The sequence below is a fragment of the Podarcis melisellensis genome (genome assembly GCF_964234715.1).
Source record: "Podarcis melisellensis genome assembly, chromosome: 15".
In the NCBI taxonomy this organism is placed as follows: Eukaryota; Metazoa; Chordata; class Lepidosauria; order Squamata; family Lacertidae; genus Podarcis; species Podarcis melisellensis.
In genome coordinates, this window is record NC_138532.1 from 4254055 (window position 1) to 4275272 (window position 21218).

Here is a 21218-nt window from a genome sequence, read left to right on the forward strand (position 1 = left end):
CACTTCACCACCACTGTTGCATTCTCTAATAACCAACCAGCATGACGCCTCTGAGTGCTTAGGGTACTGGTGAACATTGTATCACAGTCAATAAACCAGAATTCTCTGAAGCCTGCTGTGACAAGTTTGTTAGGAGCATAAATGCACTCAACTTCACTTCAGACTTGATGGTGCTATTAGTGCAGTCTTGGAGGAGGTTTCTTTAGAGGAATCTGGGATGAGTTTGGCCAGCATCTCACACTCTCAACCCTTGCAACAGGGTTATCTACAACTCCCTGGAAGGACTCTAAGCACACACCTACAACTAATGGCTATTCTTAAATGGATAGTGAACAGTTAATGCACATACCTGAAAAATGGGTTGTCTGTTGAACTGTGACTTCTCATTCAGACATCACACTGGTGTCATAATGTAGCAAGTTTACTAACAGAGTAATATATGGCTCCTATACATGACCCCAAGCACTACAGCAGGGCTGCTCCATGTCCATGTGCTTAGCTGGGGCAGGGCAGTGGGGATGTCAGGACTGCATTGAGACATCTGTGGGAGTGTCAGAATGTCTCTGCCATTGCATCCTTACACCTGAAACCTCACTGCCCCACAACCATAATCCAGACAAAACAGTGATGACACACCTGACCACACTGGCTGCTACTGCTTAAGTCAGAGGCTGGGAACCTCTAGCCTTGAAGCCTCCTGTCTGGCCCTTGCAAGCCTCCCTGAACACATCCCCTCTCCTCAGGCCACATCCCTCTTGCGTCCAGTTTTTGACCTTCAAGAATATTTGCCTGACCGCAATGCGTCCTTGAACTATGATAATGTCTCGTGTCTGCCTAGATAGGGAGGAAGGGTGTGTGATTGTGTGCAGAAACTAGTGTGGTGCACAGGATTCAGTTGAGGCCTGAACTGAATTAGGACAATTCAAGGGGATCTGGGCCAATTCAAGGAAGCTGGGTTGAGACAGCCCTGGATCGCCACAGGCTGGGGGCCCCAGAGTGACCTGTCCGGGGGTGAGGTGTCAAGTAGGAAGGAAAGGCAGGCCCTGGGCAGCAGAGGTGCCAGATGCAGGGGGGCCTGGGTGCTCCAGCCCCACAAGATTTCCCATGAAGGGGCCAGGTACCCACAATTTTATGCACTGGGGCTGCACATACAAGGGGGGGCAGGGCGTGGAAGAAGCCTGCTGTGTGCAGTCCGGCCGGGTGTGAGAATGCCCTCTTGGCAGCAACCTCTCCAGCTGAGGAGAAGGGCAGCAATGCTGCCACAACTCTCTTCCTTCTCTCTGCCTCCCAGGTCAGACCTGACCCAGGAGTGGAGCTGCGGCTGGGCTCAGGGGAGCTGGCAGCTTCTGCATGTGCCACCCTGTGCAGGAGAGAGGCGATGGCATGATGACACAGCTGCCACTGCTTCTCCTCTCTGCCCACTGCAGAGGAGAGGGGTGCCACCACAGCAATGCTGCTCCCGCGACTCTCCACCAGAGCAGAGCTGAAGGCCAGTGCAGGAGAGGGGTGGGAAAGTTGCTGCCGCTGCTGCCTCTCCTCCACTCTGGCCCTGGGTCAGACCTGACCCGAAAGCGGAGCTACCACTTGGAGCCAGTAGCCAGGCTCCAATGAGGGAGCTGGGGGGGGGGGGCGCGCCTGGTCGTGCCCTGTCTCAAAAATGTGCCCAGGCGTGCTGACATCACACACACACAGCACATGCACAGCCCCTGGGCACCCACAGCCCTGGGACCTAACCGGCTGGCCTGCTGGGCAGGAAAAAGGTAAAACCATGAAAAGAGAGTACGCTAGCCCTGCCCTCACATTGATCTGGGGCAGGGTGAATGGTGCCCAGGTAGGCTCAGGGGGGGGGGTCCATCGAAACTAGGGGGCTCAGACTGAGGCCACAGTGTGAATTGAGAGGTGGGGCTGTGCACATTAGTTTCTACACCCACTTTTGCCTGTAGCCCTGTCCACCACTGGCTTGTGGCCCTTGGAAGGTTGCCCAGAAGGGAATGTGGCCCTTCAGTTAAACAAAAAGCCCTGGTTTAAGAAGGCAGTGTCCAGGGTATTAACTGTGCCTGATTTAAACAAAGAAGAAATCTCAGTAACATGTTGGCATTGTTGGAGGAAAGCTAAGTTGGAGAGAGGCAGGGATCTTGCCTAAGGCCAGCTAATGATTTAATGGCAGCAATGAGTTTTGAACTGTGCATCTTCTTATTCAAAGCTCAGTATCTTAGCCCCTGATATCTGGCTTCCTCTCCTGCCCCCTTATGGGCCATGTTGAACACTATCAGATTATCTATGGTATCTGGGAAATCATTTTTAGACCAATAACTTCTGATGAACGCCTTTTAGGAAATAATGTCAATGTAGGACCTTGTAGGACTTCGTTATTTCAGTCTATTACCTGCAATGAGTTATTCTCAAACAAGGAGTTCAAATTGATAAAAGGCAAAGGAAGATCAATACTTGAGATTGTTGAGATTAATTGGGACTTTATAATGGATTTCTTTCCCCCCTTCTTTTTCCATTGGGACTTCCAATAGCTCCAGCAGGCAGCCCATCCTGAATGCGGATTTAGTGCTGCCAAATATGTGAAGTCAAAACTTGAAGAGATTCATATTTTTCTGCATTAAGATGATTAATATTTCAAAACTGCAGACCTGCCAAGATAAATGGGGCCCAATATGCACACTCACCTGCACACACTGAGCTTTCTTTACCAATAAAAGAAAAATCAGTAGCTATTGTTCTCTCTGGGGGGGGGGGCGGAATCTAGTGGTCAGGTCATTGTTAAAAGGGTGTTTATTTTTCTTGCAGAAAGTGCTGTAAGCTCTCATAAATTGCTTTCTGTAGAGTAAGAAATTAGAGAAACTTGGGAGGCTACAGTGTAACCTCAATTGGCAGCCATTCAATAAGTTGCCAGAGAAGCTTCAGGAAGAAGATAGCAAGCAGCTCTCCTGGACAGTGTTGTTTCCTTGCATCTGATCTCAGACATCTCAAGTTGGGGAATCTGGCAATTTTCTCTATAGAAGAATGCTGAGTTTTAGTTGCTCCCCTGTGGATGGCCAGATGGGGCAGTTCAGGTATAAACTCAGCAGTGCTTAGAACCAGGCAATTTGAAAAGCACCATAGACAGTCGAGTCTGCAGCGAAATAAGCACTCCAGCATAAGTTTGCAATAACATTCTTTTCATTGCTAAAAGAGATATAGCATAAATATCTACAGGAAAATATAACAGTTTTATACTTTTCATTTATTCCCCCTATTTATAGTTAACCCTATGTTGTAAGCATCCCAGAAGCATTCAGTTAAAAAAAAACACAACAGAATATGCATAAGAAAATAAATATACACAACGTCCCCTGCTTCCATTTAAAAAAAGCCAGTCACAGGAGTGGAACCATTCATTAGCCATATTGCTAGTGAGCCTGGCATGGTTTCCGTTTTAATATGACTTTGATATCTCCACCAAATAGTCGGTTTTTCTTCTTCACATTCAAGTGTCACAGAAGAGAAGTACTGTCTGTATTTCATGCTTAGCTTTGGGTTTTCGGTGTCTGTAACACTTTCTGGGTCATTTACAAATTTTGGCTTAGAAGTGTTTACTTCACTCATTTTCCAAAAATATTTTTCACCCAGAACCAGAGTTCCGCTTAAAAGCTGCGAAGCTGCAGCAAGAAACCCAATATAGATGGCCATTCCAGCACGTTGTTCTGTGGGAATCGGAGGCACTCCCAAAACCTCCGGAAGCGGAATTCCTTCATTTGTTAATACAGAGTGAAGATTCCATGCAATGGAAATCAGTACACAAGTACCCGCTGCCAACTCTATCCTTCCTCCAGTTGAAAAGAAGGTATTGATGAAATTCTCGTCTTTTCCCGGCTCAAAGATGTTGCATAGAGCAAAGGCTATCCAAAGAACGGTCACCACAGTGGCCACTGAGGCCATTGGCATCAAGTCCTGGGCCACAATGATTTCAGCTGGCAGGGACTCCTCATCATTGAATGGTATGCATATCATGTTGGTTTTCTTCACAGTAACTCTTCTGACAGAACAGGCACCCCAGATGCCAATGCCCAAAATGCCCTGCTGGTTGCTGCGCATGATTTTGTCCACTTGCCACACTCTCCAGTCAAGGTTGGCAGATGTGGAGCAGATGCTCATTAGGCAGCCCAGGACAGCCAGGAGAAAGGCAGCGAGTTGCACGCGGGACATCCTGCACAAGAGGCGGACTGGGAAGGACCCATCATGCGCCTGGGGTGGAAGTTCAGCTTTAGTGCTGGGAAGGCTGGCGATAGAAGGCATGCTGGAGAAAAAGACAGACAAAAGATCACCGTTAGATACTTAGGCCCAGTATCATATGGACATCTCCTAAAGTTTGAGCAAATAGAGATGTGCAGCTAAAACAATGCCATCCTTCTAGGGCAAATTCTGCATTTCCCACCTTGAGACGTAGGAATGGAAAAGTCTGCTGCACCTGCAATCATAAGTGCCAGGAATCAGACTTCCCCAGGGGTGAAGAAATTGCACAACCGCACAACCCCTCTTGTTCTAGGGACCCCCTCCATGCAGATAATTGGGCTCTTGTCTAGTCCACTCCTCCTCTGCATTCCTATGCTCCCCTCCCTTCCCTCTCCATTGGTAAAATGTCAGGCATGATCCCACCAAAGTTATGCATTCTACCCTTGAAAGAAAGTTGGTGCAACAGACCAATACAGCTCCTGTTCAGGAAAGAATCCTTTCTGGCTTTAGTCCTCATTCATTCTCTCTCTCTCTCTCTCTCTCTCTCTCTCTCTCTCTCTCTCTCTCTCTCACACACACACACACACACACATTGTGAAAAGCCTACCAAGTGGCTCTCAGACAGAACAAAAGGAAATAAAAGTCAATTTGTTCTTATCTGAGAAGACACTGCTATGTTGGTGGGGAACTGAGGAGCGCTGCATATCTGCACCTGAGTGAATCAGTTATTCAACCAGTCTTTTTCCAGAGCGAGGGTTTTTTTCCAGGTCTTTCTCTTCCAGCGTCTGATCTAGGAGAGGACCTGGAAAGAGTGAAGCTGGTCGGAGCACCATAGCAACTGCTCCTTGGAGTTCTGAGGCAGTTAGAATGCAGCTTGCTTTGAACGCTCAGAAGAACACAAATCATAACTCCAGGGTCCTGGTTTGGAACATTTGGCAAATGCTTGGAGGCAGTTTACATTTGAATACCAGTGTGATTCTGCAACTTTTAAAAGACACTTTTTTGTTAGATGTAAGCTTATGCAAAGATTGGGTGCAAAATGTGGAAATAAACACCCCCGCTGCCAGTTCCAAAGGAATGAGCAAGCAAGATTTGAAATAAATCGGGGTCAGCAACCTTTTTTAGCCATCGGCTGGTCCACCATCACTCAGACCATGTGGTGGGCCGGACTATATTTTGAAAAGAAAAGAAAATTAACGAATTCCTATGCCCCAGAAATAACCCAGAGATACATTTTACATAAAAGCACACATTCTACTCATGTAAAAACACCAGGCAGGCCCCACAAATAACCCAGAGATGCATTTTAAATAAAAGGACACATTCTACTCATGTAAAAACACACTGATTCCCGGACCGTCCGCAGTCTGGATTGAGAAGGCTATTGGGCCGCATCTGGATCCCGGGCCTTAGGTTGCCTACCCCTGGTTAAGGTCATATTGAATCCCTTCAGGCATTCAAAGATGGTAATCATATTATCAGTTGGAGAGTTGACAGGGTTTTTGTTTTGTTGGACCCACTTTTTCTATTGAATTGATATTACCATGCTCCATTTGGAAGGGTTTTGCTTGTGATGCAGTTTTAATGGTTTTGTCTTTTTTCATAATTACGTGTTTTATTGCTGTAACACTTATGGTGGGACCTTATAATGAAGACTGGGCAAGACATCTTATAGGTAGATGGATCAATAGTCAGTCTAGCAAAACCAAATGTGTGCTTGCGTGGGGAACATAATGGATAAGAGCAATCCAAACTATAGGAAGCTGCTGTAATATATGACGGGGTAAATGCTGCTGCTGTAACTTACCTCTTTTTCAAACTCCATTGAGGAATGGGGCTACTGCTGGCCGGGCCAACTTGAGCCTGACGGAGAGAAAACAACTATTACACCACTCATTTTGTGAGCAGAGTTTGGAATAGGGGCAAGTTCCCCCCTCCCCATTTCCATCTTCACTTTCCCAGAGCACCTCTTTTGGGGGACTTACCCAAGCCTTAGTCTTATGCCACATGAATGTGTTTCATCCCCTTTCAAAGACATCTAAGAGGATGGCCACCCAAGCAGCTTCTGACATCCATGTAGTTATCCCAGCCTGTTCCTCATCTTTAAAATGGGGCTATTGATAATGAATAAGATGAAAGACTTCTAAAGTATCTAGTACAATGAAAACTGCTACTTAAACGATTTTGAGGATATGTTGCACTCCAGAGTCACTAGCTAGAGCAGAAACTTCACATTTCTCAGGAATTTTGGGACAGATGCAGTCTTGATGCAGCACCTTCTTAATTTATTAGTTTCTGCTAAAGCTGCCAGCATAGACTCTTCAGGTTGAATCAGTTGGTCAGATTTATCACCTCAGAGGACAAATCAGATAAGGGGCTGTCTCTCTAAGGACCTCTTCAGTGAAGATTGATGCAAACAGTTCATTTAGTTCTTCTCCAAAATTATTATCCTTCTCAATTGATCCTATTCCCATTCTGCGTTTTGGAGGGACTCAACGGATTCTTTAGCCCACTCCCAGCACATTCATTCCCATTATTATCAGCTTTCCAATCTTGAGCCACACAGGCACTTTCATTTCATCCTGCTCTTGTCTTGCTATCACTTAACATTAAACTCCCTCCACAATTGCTGGTGTAATCCAGCCTGGCAGTTTTTAGATTCTTATAATTTCGTAAGATTCTGCAAGAGAAGATACACTTTCCTGGTGTTTTGTTGTTGGAAATGAGAGCTATTGCTGACCTTCTCCTGAGTCAGTTTTGGGTGTAAAATTTGTGGACTTGTAGAAAAACCACCCTCATGCAAGAAGTAAACTTTTCTGGCTCTAATCAAAATTGAAACTGGAGACAAATGCCCAGTTTCCCTTACCCACCCAAGCTCCCTCTGCTAAATTCAGGCTCTGGAGTTATTACATGCTAGCTGACACATAAGCAGAAGAGGGAAGGTTTGTCTCCTTCCACCTCCTCTTCCATCTTCCTGACATTGGGGGGGGGGAGCACTTTTTGTACCTCAACTCACTGCTAACCTGGGAGTTAGAGATGCAAGAATACATGTTTCCCCTCTCTGTGTGCCCACTCCTGCCATTGCTCACCAGATAATAGAAGGGAATAACTTTGGGCTGGCAAAAATGGGAGGTGGCATTTCCTTAAGCCTGGGAAAGTTTAATGACTTTTTCTCATGAGTTGTCACATGAGAAACATGAATAATGTCTGAATTAACCCTAAGAGCTCATCATTCTCTTTTGGAATGTTTGAAAGTATTGGATTGGATTGGATAACAAATCTCTCTCCCCCCCCCCTCCCCAATTCCTTTCCTTTGAATGATATGAATTCTACCAGGGTGCCAACTTGTATAAAGTATTGGGGGGGGGGGGAGAGGTAAACCGCAATCCGCATAATCAGTCACATGACGCAGTGCACGTGCAACATTTGAATGGCAATGCCCACCAACTGGCTCCTATGAATTCCACATTGCCGGTTGGTATGTCTTTTTTCGAGCTTATAATCATCAAAGCATTGCCATTTTACTTTTTGATTTGACTGCTGTCGTATGGATGCTGTTAATTTAGCCAATTTTAAATATTCATTTAATTTGAGAATCCATTCCTCCTTGGTAGGTAGTTCTTTAGCTTTCCATTTAGATGCTATTACTATCCTAGCTGTGGTGGTCGCATATAAGAAAATTCTCTTTAAAATAAAATAAAGAAAAAGAAAATTTTGCTTGTCTGTTTTCAACACCACAGTAGACCTGCTTCCCCACAGGATGCTCCTGCGAGAGCCAGCGCTTTGATCTGTATTCCATTCTGGTTCTGTACTTCTCCCTAGAAGCAGGGACCACAGCAGACTGAAAAACAGCACACATCCGACTGTACGTGGGGTAGTGCCCACCATTCCCAATCCCCCTGCAAAAAAGTGCTCTCTAGGTGCCTGTGTTGAACAAACAAATAGAAGTTTATATAACCTATTGGAAATTTAGACCAATATTATATCAAGGGTGAGCTATAGAGTTTCCACACAAGAGGGCTCCAGAGACACATTGTTTAATGAACACTTTGTGCTTTATTGGAAGTTGGAGACATAAATTGTAAACCTCTTGCTTCAACTGGCTAAGAAGAATTCAGGGCCAAGCTAGATAAGCAGCAGCAAAACATTCACACACCACGCATACTCATCTGTCTAAAAGCAACTGTGAATTTGATCAGAGTAACTGTTGGGGACAGCCATTTTTTCCTGATGTGGCAGCTGCTTCCCTGCTCACCACCCAGCTAGATTCCTTAAAACATCCTATTATATTTGAATACAGGAGTGGGGAGCTGGGGGCACTGTTACGTAGTAGTTCCACTCCTTCCTCTTGGGTCGTGTCCAGAAAGTGGTGTTGGAAGATGAGTGTTTGGACTCTGGGACGCTCGCTTCTGGGGTGTCTCAAGGTTCTGGCCTCTCCCCCATGGTTTTTAATATCTATATGAAGCTTATGGGAGAGATCATCAGGAGCTTTGTGCTGGGTGTTCACCAGTATGCGGATGATATCCAGCTCTACTTCTCATTTAAATCGGAACCAGGGAAGGCGGCGAATGGGTGGGGTATAAATGATTAATAATAATAATAATAATAATAATAATAATAATAATAATAATAATAATGGAGCCAGTTGGATGATGGATGGCAGTTAATGGATTGAGGTTGAATCCAAACAAGATAGAAGTACTGTTCTTGGGGGAAAGGGTGTGGGTAGGTGTGGGGTTCTGAACAGGGAACTGTGCCCCTGAAAGTCCAGGTGCGCAGCCTGGGAGTCATTCTGGACTCACAGCTGTCCATGGAGGTGCAGGTCAATTCTGTGATCAGGGCAGCTGTTTACCAGCTCCATCTGGTACGTAGGCTGAGACCCTACCTACCTGCAGACTGTCTCGCCAGAGCGGTGCACATTCTAGTTATCTCCCGCTTGGACTACTGCAATGTGCTCTACGTGGGGCTACCTTTGAAGGTAATAATAAGAATACTCCGCCCATCTGGCTGGGTTTCCCCAGCCACTCTGCACAGCTCCCAACAGAATATTAAAAACACGGGGCGGGTGCCACTACCAAGAAAACCCTCTGCCTGGTTCCCTGTAACCTCACTTCTCGTAGTGAGGGAACCACCAGCAGGTCCTCGGCGCTGGAAATCAGTGTCCGGGCTGAGCGATGGGGGTGGAGACGCTCCTTCAGGTATACTGAGCTGAGGCCATTTAGGGCTTTCAAGGTCAGCACCAACACTTTGAATTGTGCTCAGAAACATACTGGGAGCCAATGTAGGTTTTTCAGGACAGGTGTTATATGGTCTCGGCGGCGACTCCCAGTCACCAGGGATTGACAATTAAACCATTCTGGAAATTGCAAGGGGAATATGTGTCTCCTTTAAAGCACGTGAATTCCCACAAAGAATCTTGAGAACTGTAGCTGACTCTTTACAGAGCTACAATTCTCAGCACCATTGACAAACAACAGTTTCCAAAATTCTTTGAGGGAAGCCATGACTGGTAAGGGGGACAGAGTGCTTTCAATCTATGGCATTGATGAGGCCACAGTTTCAGAGCAGCCAAACAGGGCTAATGTAAATGGAATATTGTGGTGGCTATTATTCTCTCACCATTTGAGATGAATTTTATGAAAGATGGATTGTTTAATGTCGAAAAGGTTGTTGGTTGGCATTCTGGGTAATTCCTCTGACATTTTTATGGACATATTATTTATAGAGATCTATACATGGTTTGTATTGTTCCTTGGTTCTAGATATTATTGGGCAATTTAGCAGTCTGGGGAGAAGGGAAACACTCTTGATTGATGACATTGAAAGTTAAGGATGTCAGCAAGTCCTTCAAGAAATGGTCCCCAAGCACCTGTTCACTGTAACTTATGTCTTCAGCACACAGCACTTTGATTAAAACCTCTCATCACAGTAAATCAATTGCATCTCAAAGAAAGATGGGAAACTCCCTCCCAAACTAGAGGGACAAATCAATTATTCTCCCTTTTTGCATATTCAGATTCCATCTACATATACACAGCAATATTATTCTGTGGAGATAATTAAAATACTGGAGGTAGTGGGAGCCTGGTGGCCACTTATGCATCACCAAAAGAGGGAAGATGCATCATTAAGTAAGAGGGCACAGATTCTTGCATCTGCAGTTTAAAAAGAAAGAGATGCAAATGAATAAATAATTCACTGGATTCAGAAAATCTAAGTTACTACCAGTCAGTTGCCAATCTCCCCTTCCTGCCAAGTTAGGATTCAAGGTGGCTTACAACATTTAAAAGCATCAGTTATAAAATAATAAATAACAAAAACAAACTACTTAAAAACAATACTTTAAATACATCACAATATATCTAAAACCAGCAATTAAAATATAATTTGTAGTGAAAGCAGCCCAGGCGCCAGCATCATTTGCATCTTTGTTTCCCAATGCAAATATTCTCCATATATTTAACAGACTCAGGCTGAAAGAGAGTAGGGGGCTCAAAGTTACCTTTGCACAAAAACTAAAAGGGGGAGCAGAAAGAGCCAAAAATATAAACAGAAAGGGCCAAAAATATAAACAGTCCAATCCTGTATGCTTATACTGCAAAGACTTGTTGAGTTCAATGGTTTATTCTGAAGTAAGCATGCAAAAGATTTGGAATGCAGCCATCAAGCCCAGCCCTGTACATTTGCCTGTGAGCAAAACCTTAACTCCAGAGTGAGTTACTTCAATGTAAATCTGCATATGTGATTGGGGATGGGCGTTAACAACCAAATAAATGGTGGTGGATGAGAAATAAAAACAAAATAAAAACATCAATTTGTTTAAGTGTGTGCTTGCGCAAACAAGCACCCTTGGGAACTGTGGTGGTGATAGAGGAGGCATAGCAAGAATTCCTGGCGGAATCAAAGAGAAAAAAGAAGTAGCAGTGGCACAGTTGAAGTTGAAGTCACTGATGATGATGCTTCTTGAAGGTTTCCTGGTGAGGGTGCCTTTTAAGCCAGGAAGGGAAGGAATAGCACAGAGCCGGAGGATCTTTCTACAGAAGTGTAAGCTGAGAGAGGAGGGGCTTGGACTTCCGGAGGCGGCGCGAAGGGTAATGGCTGCCCTTTCCTAACCGGGAAGGGAACTCCGTGCGAGATCGGGTCGTCCGCTACGGCGAAGCGGAGACCCACATCGGAAAACTGCAGGCGGCAGAAGCCTGCAGCCTTGGGACCCGGCGGGCGCCAGAAGCTGCCCCCGAAACGCTGAAGGAACCCCGTAAGGGGCTCCGGATCGCGGAGGAGGCAGCGGCGCTGAGGGTCGTTCCGCAATCGGCGGAGAGAAGCCGCGAAGCCGTTGCCGGTGAGCGCCGACCTTTCTTCCTGGATTTGGCTTTCAAAATACAGCAACCCGTGAGTAATAGAGACCTTCAATCAATTGGAGACCAATTTGAGACTAAAGCAATTGAATTTGGCTGAAAGCGGAGGACGAAAAAGAAAAAGGAAGTCCGTCTTCCGCCGCCATTGAACTTGAACGCAAAGAGCCGGAGGAGTGGAGGCTGTGAGTAACCTTGTTTTTTTATTGACTGGATCTGAGCATTTACTGAGCTGTATTTAAAGACAGAAAAGGAGCTTAAGCACTGGATTTATGTGTTAGCATGGACTTTGAAATCTCTTTCTGCTGAAGCTACAATTTAAAGAAAGAAACCAGGGCTGGAACTGCCTGGCAACAGTAGCAATCAGTTTGCAGACCCAAGCAGCTTGATACATAAACTTGGAAAATCTGAGAGGTATGGACTTTGTTACTTTATAACATTAACTGAAATACCAGCAAGCACTGCTTTGAGACATTGTGTTTATATATTACCAACTCTGCTAAAAACTAAATTTGGAAGGTTTTTGGACTTTAATTTTTACTTTTGAGTAATCCTTCCGAGAAGACATTTTAGGCTCCCCCTAGAGGTTTTTGGACTGAACGGCAGTGACTTTATTTTACTTTCTATTTCTTGGCCTGCTGGCTGAGTGCTGCACCTGGCTTGTCTCTTTCTCATGGGAACAGTCAGTTTGACCTTGACTATTAGATAAGTTTGGAATGAGTGGCGCAAAGAAAAAGGAGATTAAGGAGACTAAGGAAAAAGAACAAAGACCAAGAACGAGACAAACAACTTTAGCCTCAACTTTACAGCAACGTAGATCATCTGTGCCTATTTTACTCTCTGAAGAAGAAGCTGCCTCCTTGCCACAGGCAGGGGGAGGAGAGACAGAGGATTTGCAATTGGAGGATATGGCCTCAGGATCAGCTTCTTCTATTTTAGAAAAAATCTATGAAAAATTGGAATCTTTGGACAAGAGAGTGGAATCCTTGGACAAGAAGGCCGACGAGCAAACTGCGAAAATAGATCAGAACACAGAATGCCTAAATAGAATAACTGGGCAGGTGGCACAGAACACTCAATTGATTGCAAAACTAGAGGAGGCTTCAGGGGAAAATAGGAAATTGGTTGAAGACACGAGCCAAAGACTTGGACAGTTGGAAAAAGAAGTAAGACCATTCAACAAACAAGTGGGTGAACATCAGACCTATCTTTCGATGATTGAATTGAAGAATAGGGAGACTAATTTAAGGATAAGATCTGTATCTGAAGTAGAGGAAGACAAACTGGCTGAGTTCCTGACCAAAATAATATCGGTGCAGTGGAAACTTGAGGAAAAAGACTTTAAAATTATATCAGCTTTCAGGCTGGGAAGATTGATAAGAAAAGACAAACCCAGAGACTGCTTGATAACACTGAGATCAAAGGAGGAGAGGGACAAGATCCTGGGCCTACATTACAAAAATCCACTGGACATTCTGGGTAAAAGAATTGAAATTTATAAGGATATTCCTAGACAGCTGTTGGATTTGAGATCTGAATACTCGGAACTAGCAAAACTACTGAGGAGCAACTCAATCATCTTTAGGTGGGACTTTCCTCAAGGACTATCATTTACTTTTAGAGGAAGGAAGATTAAAATCAGAACATTGGAAGACAGAGATAAATTTTTGAGCCAATACGGAGAAGACCTTCACAAAGGACTTGGATCACTGCCGGAGCCCGGAGCACCAAAGGAACCGGCACCCTTGGATGACAAAGTACCACCCCCGGAAAAATAACCAGATTTATACAGGATGTCTCTGCAACTTCTGAGCTGGAATATAAATGGCTGCAACATTCCCGAGAAAAGGAAGAAAATTTTCCACATATTAAAAAAGGAACAATTGGACATTATTTGCTTGCAAGAAACACATGTGACTAGGCTCCATAGAAAAATACTTGTAAATAAAAGACTTGGCCAGGAATTTATATCTTCGGACAGAGTAAAGAAGAGAGGAGTAGTGATATATGCAAAGGAGAGCCTGTCACCTAAATTATTATTTAAAGATGAACAAGGCAGAATCTTGGCAGTTGAAATACAGCACCAAGGAGAAAAAATTTTGTTATTAGGAATTTATGCACCAAATGAAGGGAAATCGGAATTTTATAAGAAGTTGCATGAGAGCATGCTGGAATATCTGGACTTTGACAACATCATTATGATGGGAGATATGAACGGAATTGTATCAACCAACATGGATAAGTCGCAAAGTCAAAAAGTTACCAAAGATGGCAGACTACCAAAGACCTTTTTTGAAATGACAGACAATATGGACTGGATTGACATTTGGAGAACGAGGAACCCCTTGGAAAAGGAAGGAACATTCTTCTCTGAAGCCCATCTGACCTGGACAAGAATTGACCAAATATGGATTACTAGATGTCTGGCACCTAAGGTCAGAAAAGTGGAAATCTGCCCAAAGACCTGCTCCGACCATAACGCTTTGAGAATGGACTTGACACTAATGCCATCCGGCTCCTTTCGATGGAAGATGAATGACAATCTATTTAGAGATCAGGAGATTATTAAGAAGGCCCAAAAAGTTTTGAAGGACTATTTTGAAATAAATTTGAACACAACGGTGGAAAAAAGAACAATTTGGGACGCAAGTAAAGCCGTGATGAGAGGGTTCTTAATACAACAGAATGCTATTAAGAAAAGGAAACAAAATGAAAAGAAAAATAAGATCTTGGAAAAAATAAAAGAGCTAGAAAAGAAGCTAAGAGGAAACCCGAAGTCGCAGCCGACTCTGAGAGAAATTAAACTCCACCAGGCACAATATGCTAGACTGATCAATCAGGAAATAGAATGGAAGATTAAGTCAATGAAACAAAAAACGTTTGAATCGGCTAATAAATGTGGGAAACTGCTGGCCTGGCAGTTGAAGAAGAGACAAAAGCTGAACACAGTTACAAATCTGGAAATTGAAGGAAAAAACATCCAGAACCCTGTGGAAATCAGGAAATCCTTTCAGAAATATTTCAAGAAACTATATACTCAAGGGCCGCAAAATGAGGTTGAGATTGAACAATTTTTGGAAAAAAACAGCCTTAAAAAACTCACACAAGAAAAAAGATTACTCCTGAACAGTCAAATAACACGACAAGAAATTGAACATGCCATTCAGAATACGAAGCTGGGCAAATCTCCAGGACCAGATGGTCTTACCTCCAAGTATTATAAGATAATGAGTGACTATTTGATTCAACCTTTAATGGAGGTCTGCAACGAAATTTTGGAGGGAAAGAAGGCGCCGGAATCGTGGAAGGAAGCTCTTATCACGCTGATACCAAAATCAGAAACTGAAAAGACGCAACTTAAGAACTATCGCCCCATCTCCCTTTTAAATGTGGATTATAAAATATTTGCTGATGTTTTGGCAGGAAGACTTAAAAAAGTTTTGAATGAAGTAATTCACAAGGACCAGGCTGGCTTTCTCCCAGGTAGACATATGTTTGCAAACACAAGGAACATTATTGACATTTTGGAACTTTTGCAAACAGACATAAACACTAGAGCAGTGCTGATATTCATAGACGCGGAGAAGGCCTTTGACAACATCTCTTGGAAATTCATGAAGGGAAACTTAAAAGAAATGGGAGTGGGGCGGGGTTTTGAAAATGGGATTGATGCGATATATTCAGAACAAAAAGCTAAATTGATAGTTAATAATGTGGTAACGGAAGAATTCAAAATTGAAAAAGGAACACGACAAGGCTGCCCGATTTCCCCTCTTTTATTTATCTCAGTTCTGGAGGTGCTCTTGAATATGATTAGTGGTGACCGGATGGTGAAGGGGATTCAGGTCGGAGCGAAACAATATAAACTGAAAGCTTTCGCAGATGACCTAGTTTTGACATTGCAGGAGCCAGAATCTAGCACGAAAAGAGTTTTACAACTGATACATGACTTTGGTCAGGTTGCAGGATTTAAGCTAAATAAACAAAAAACGAAGGTGTTAGGAAAAAATATGACAGAAATAGAGTCAGAACGGTTTCAGAGAGAAACAGAATTATCACTGGTGAAAAGGGTAAAATACCTAGGGGTTAATATAACAACCAAAAATCTGAGTCTATTCAAAGATAATTATGAAAAATGTTGGTCTGAAATTAAGAGAGACTTGGAAAGCTGGGCAAAGCTGAAGCTTTCCTTGCTAGGCCGAATTGCTGCAATTAAGATGAATGTGCTGCCAAAGATGTTGTTTTTGTTTCAAACATTGCAAATTGTGGACAAAACGGAGTGTTTCCGGAAGTGGCAGAGAGATATTTCCAAATTTGTCTGGCAGGGCAAAAAGCCCAGAATCAAGTTTAAGATATTAACAGATGCAAAGGAAAGAGGGGGCTTTGCCCTGCCAGACTTAAGGTTGTACTATGAAGCCGCAGCTTTCTGCTGGCTAAAAGATTGGCTACTTCTTGAGGACACTGATGTTTTAGACCTGGAAGGTTATAACAATGCGTTTGGTTGGCATGCATATTTATGGTATGATAAAGTTAAGATCAACAAGGCCTTTAAGAACCATATTGTCAGGAAAGCAGTGTTTAATGTCTGGACAAAATATAAAGACTTATTGGAAAATAAAACACCAAGGTGGCTTTCACCTTTGGAAGCTAAGGCCCGAAAAGGAACCAATATGGAAGCCTATTGGCCAAAATATTGGGAATTGCTAGAAAAAGACGGAGACAATTGGAAATTGCAGAGTATGGAGAAAATGAAGGATAAAGTGCGAGACTGGTTACATTACGCTCAGATTAAGGAAGTTTTTAAAAGTGACAAAAAGTTAGGATTCCAGGTGGAGAAATCGAAGTTGGAAACAGAGCTGCTAGAACCTAAGACTAAGGTACTTTCAAGAATGTATAACTTGCTGTTGAAATGGAATACACAAGACGAAATGGTTAAGTCGGCTATGATAAAATGGGCACAGGACATTGGGCATAACATTATGTTTGAGGACTGGGAAAGGTTGTGGACCACTGGGTTGAATTTTACTGCATGTAATGCTTTGAAAGAAAATGTAATGAAAATGATATACAGATGGTACATGACCCCAGTTAAACTTGCCAAAATATACCATTCGTCAGATAACAAATGCTGGAAATGTAAGGAAAATGAAGGAACATTTTACCACCTCTGGTGGACCTGCCCTAAGGTGAAGGCCTTCTGGGAAATGATATATAATGAGCTGAAAAAGGTATTTAAGTATACCTTCACTAAGAAACCAGAGGCCTTCCTCCTGGGCATTGTCGACCAGAAGGTGTTAAAGAAAGATAGAACATTTTTCATGTATGCGACAACAGCAGCAAGGATATTACTCGCCAAGAACTGGAAAACTCAAGATCTACCCACACTGGAAGAATGGCAGATGCAACTGATGGACTATATGCAGCTGGCGGAGATGACCGGCAGAATCCGAGACCTGGGAGAAGAAAGGATGGAAGAGGACTGGAAGAAATTTAAGATTTATTTACAAAAATATTGTGATTTAATGGAATGTTAAGAAAGATGCTTGGTTATAAACAATTGGCCATCACTAAAATAGATCAGGAAATGATGACAAGAGAGATTAAGAGAAACAAAGTTGAAGGACAATCATTTTAATGTATTTTATTGGTATACAAGTTGGAAATAAGATGATAATTTGCTTGACAAAAATTTATTAATGACGTAAATGGGAGCGGGAGGCGTGAGGAAGTTCAAAGATGACAGGAAACTTTGTTAAAGCAAAATAATACTGTTTATTATTAATGTACTTTTTTTTTCTTTAAAAATTTTAATAAATATTTATATGAGTGAGAGAGGAGGGGCTTGCCTGGCTTTGGGCAGGAGGGCTCTGCAGGGTCCTAGGCTTTGAGAAGGAACCCTCACATCTTCCCAGATGCCACTGCTGCAGCCCCCACAACCCAGGCGCCCAGGATGAAGACAAAACCCTGCGGTGCCTGTAGAGAAAGAAGGAATCTCCCTGGCTGCACTCCCCACAACACACTCCTGGTGCTAAAAAGTTTGGTCAGTAACCAGCCCTGCATTATTTCTCTCCCAGTCTTATCTATTGCTGATGGATGAAGTGGTGGCCTTATATCAAGTGAGACCACTGGTAGGTCCAGCTTAGCATAGCCCACCCTGACTGGAAGCAGATCTCCAAGGCTGAGATGTGGGACATTCCTGGCCCTCCCCGGGGATGCTGAGGACTGAACCTGGGACATTCTGCATGCAAATAGTTGTGGTACCACTGAGCTAAGGCCATCTTGTGGCTGATTCTTGGGGAGTACTTGGGTTTTCATAGAACTTAGAATGTTTCCAAGGAGTGGATTGGTGAAGGGCAAGAAGAGAAGGTGGGCTTCTGGCTTTAGTATGGCTACAGTGATATGGACTGCTATAATGATATAGATCCTAAAAAGCTGAGAACCACACAACCCTGAATTGACTCCTCCATCTACTTTTGAGCTTTCTGCATTGCTGCTCCCTGCATGTTTCCATTTTCCCCTCAAGACCCTTGAGGACTAGATGCTTTCTTTGTCTTTTAAAGAAAAGACAGTTGAACTTCTACGGTGATTAGATTCTGCATTGTGCAGCAGCGTACACATGGTCCTGGGTGTTGTGTGAGTCACCAAGGAGATGATGAGCATTTTGACTGCACAGTTTTTAACACCCCCTGCTGTCTCTCATTAAACCTCTGTAGACATAACAAATTTGCACTCTGACTCAGCCTAGCAATGCCTTGCTCCCTTTATGATAAAGTGGTGCTCTACCTTCTGCTGGGAACTTACGTGCATCCTCTTTGTGCACACCTGTCCTCGTGAGTGAGTCTCTTGACTTGCCACACTGAATGCTAATGACAGCTGTGCCTTGGTAAAAAGGGGGCCTCTTCATTACTTCATGCTGTCAGTGCTTTGTTGGTAGCTATGGAAATGGCACCTTCTGCTCCTCCATTCGTTCCCTTTCATAGTTGAGCACTGGAAATAGAACCATGGGGGTAAACACAGCTGATGAACAGACATGTCGCTGAAGATGCAGACTGCAATATTTCTTCAGCCTCCTGCAAGGAGGAAATGCTGCGGCTGCCATTCGCAGGTGGAGAATTCTGAAGTGGTGGGGAAGGGGAAATGAGGAGGACCAAGGGCCGCAGCTTGGCAGACGAGCTCATGCTTTGCACACATACAGTGCCAGGTCAGCTAGAGTGGGTCCTAAAATATGTATGTCTCACACTTAGTGAGTGGTCTGATTCAGGAGGGCAGCTTCCATGTGTTGTAGTGAATGTTAGTTTTACATATTTGTGTAATTATTTCATGTGTTTATATTTACTTATGAAAGTGGAATGGGGTATTGGGTTGTTTTTGTTTTTGTTTTGATTGTGCATTTCATGTTTTTATGTTGTGATTTTATCCTGTGAAGTGCCCTGTGGGTATAGGGAGGTATACAAATTTAATAAACAACAATAATAATGTAAACTGCCCCCCCCAAAGGGTCTCTGGCACCACTTCTCCCATTAAAGCCAGTTGAGGAGATGAAAGGTATTCAGTTTATGGAGAGATGCATCCATCAAGACACAGGGTCATTTTCACAAAGCCTGTGTGCCAAGTGTTGGGGGAAGCAGATACTTCTACACATTGCAAAAATATCTGACCTTGTGCCCGATCCCTATAAGCTTCCCTAATTGGCTAGAGTCCTGCATGGACAAAACATGCTAAGCTCTCATTGGCCTTCTCCCCATTTTGTGGGGATTCTTGTGTTTTTTCCTTCCTTGCATTTGCAGTTTCATATATGATTTTGGCAAGCCCTCTAGCTTCCTGTTATGCCTTATAGTTTACATTACCTAAGTACTTTCCAGACCCTAAAGGTCACATTTACAGTATTTTGCTAAGCTGGTAGATTCTTATCTCTATTACTGGAGCTATCTGCAAATTAATGCAAGCATAGCAAGGCTTCTGTTATACCATAAGGGAAGGGGGCGGTTACAGAACTTCGTAATAGGAACATCCTGGTGCTCATGATTGTACACTCATGTCCACCTAGCCCTGAATCCATTGTGGGCTGGCTATCATTAACAATAAAGATTTATACACTGCCAACTCTTTCAATATAATAAGAATATATACAGCAGTATATACAATAAAACGTAAAGCACCATGAGAATGGTACAAAATGATCTTTATTTATTTTTTTTTATAAATATTTTATTAGGTTTTTAATAAACAAATTTCCACTTTCAAATACATACTTCCATGAATCCAATGGACTCCCCCCATCTCCCGGGCACTGCATTCCCTGTGTAACCAAAACCTCAGCAATTTGTTAACTTGTTTTATACATAACAATATATCTTCCATTTTATCGTGTTATCTGATGTAAACATTTCAATACAATTGCATTAATTTTTAATTTCCACACAATAAAAATATTTCGTTACCTCACTTCTGTCTTATAGTGTCTTATTTATCAATTCAGAAATTTGCCGATACTGAAGCTATACCTTCCTAGGAAGGAGCATTTTTTAACATTCATACAACTTATAATGCTTTTTCAAATAGTCCTTAAAATTTTTCCAAACTTCCTCCGTTTCTTCTTCTCCCGAGTCTCGAATTCTGCCAGTCATTTCAGCCAACTCCATATAGTCCATCAGCTGCGTCTGCCATTCTTCCAATGTGGGTAGATTTTGTGTCTTCCAGTGCTTTGCCAACAGAATCCTCGCTGCTGTAGTAGCGTACATAAAGAAAGTTCTATCTTTCTTGACCATCCTCTGGTCTACCATGCCCAGAAGGAAGGCCTCCGGTTTCTTAGGTAAGGTGAATCTCAGCACCTTTTTTAGTTCATTATGTATCATTTCCCAGAAGGCCTTCACTTTCGGGCAGGTCCACCAGAGGTGTAAAAATGTCCCTTCCTCTTCCTTACATTTCCAACATTTATTATCGGACAGGTGATATATCTTTGCAAGCTTGACTGGGGTCATGTACCACCGGTATATCATTTTCATAATGTTTTCCTTCAAGGCAGTACATGCCGTGAATTTCATTCCGGTGTTCCATAACCTTTCCCAGTCTTCAAACATAATGTTATGCCCCAAGTCCTGTGCCCACTTTATCATAGAGGATTTGACAATCTCATCCTGTGTGTTCCATTTAAGCAGCAAGTTATACATTCTCGAAATTAGCTTAGATTTTGGCTCAAGCAACTCTGTTTCTAGTTTCGATTTTTCCTCCTGGAAACCCACTTTTTTGTCTGCTTTAAAAACTTCCTTGATTTGAGCATAATGCAACCAATCTCGCACCTTGTTTTTTAACTTTTCCATACTCTGTAACCTCCATTTATCTCCAATTTTTTCAATTATTTCCCAATATTTAGGCCAGTGGGCCTCCATATTGAGTCTTTTACGTGCTTTGGCCTCCATCGGTGAGAGCCACCTCGGAGTTTTACTCTCCAATAAGTCTTTATATTTTGACCAGACCATGAAAATTGCCCTTCTGACAATATGGTTTTTGAACAATTTATGAACTTTAACCTTGTCATACCACAAATATGCATGCCACCCAAAAGCATTATCAAATCCCTCCAGGTCAAGGACGTCGGTGTTCTCCAATAGGATCCAATCCTTCAACCAGCAGAGGGCTGCA

General features: G+C 43.1%; 1 protein-coding gene across 2 annotated transcripts in view; it reads right to left on the reverse strand.

Moving 5' to 3' along the window:
• LOC309358198 (claudin-34-like) overlaps positions 1-21218 on the reverse strand; it is a 100792-nt gene that overhangs the window by 72175 nt on the left and 7399 nt on the right. The window contains exons 2-4 of one of the 2 annotated variants that reach the window (XM_081891133.1): positions 18378-18563; positions 6032-6087; positions 2974-4288 (exon numbers count right to left, since the gene is read on the reverse strand). In XM_081891133.1, the coding sequence (XP_081747259.1) occupies positions 3355-4288; positions 6032-6087; positions 18378-18383 (996 nt within the window). In that variant the 5' untranslated portion in view covers positions 18384-18563 and the 3' untranslated portion in view covers positions 2974-3354. Of the gene's footprint in view, positions 1-2973; positions 4289-6031; positions 6088-18377; positions 18564-21218 lie in introns of those variants that run through there. The other variant, XM_081891134.1, reaches the window with a different exon arrangement.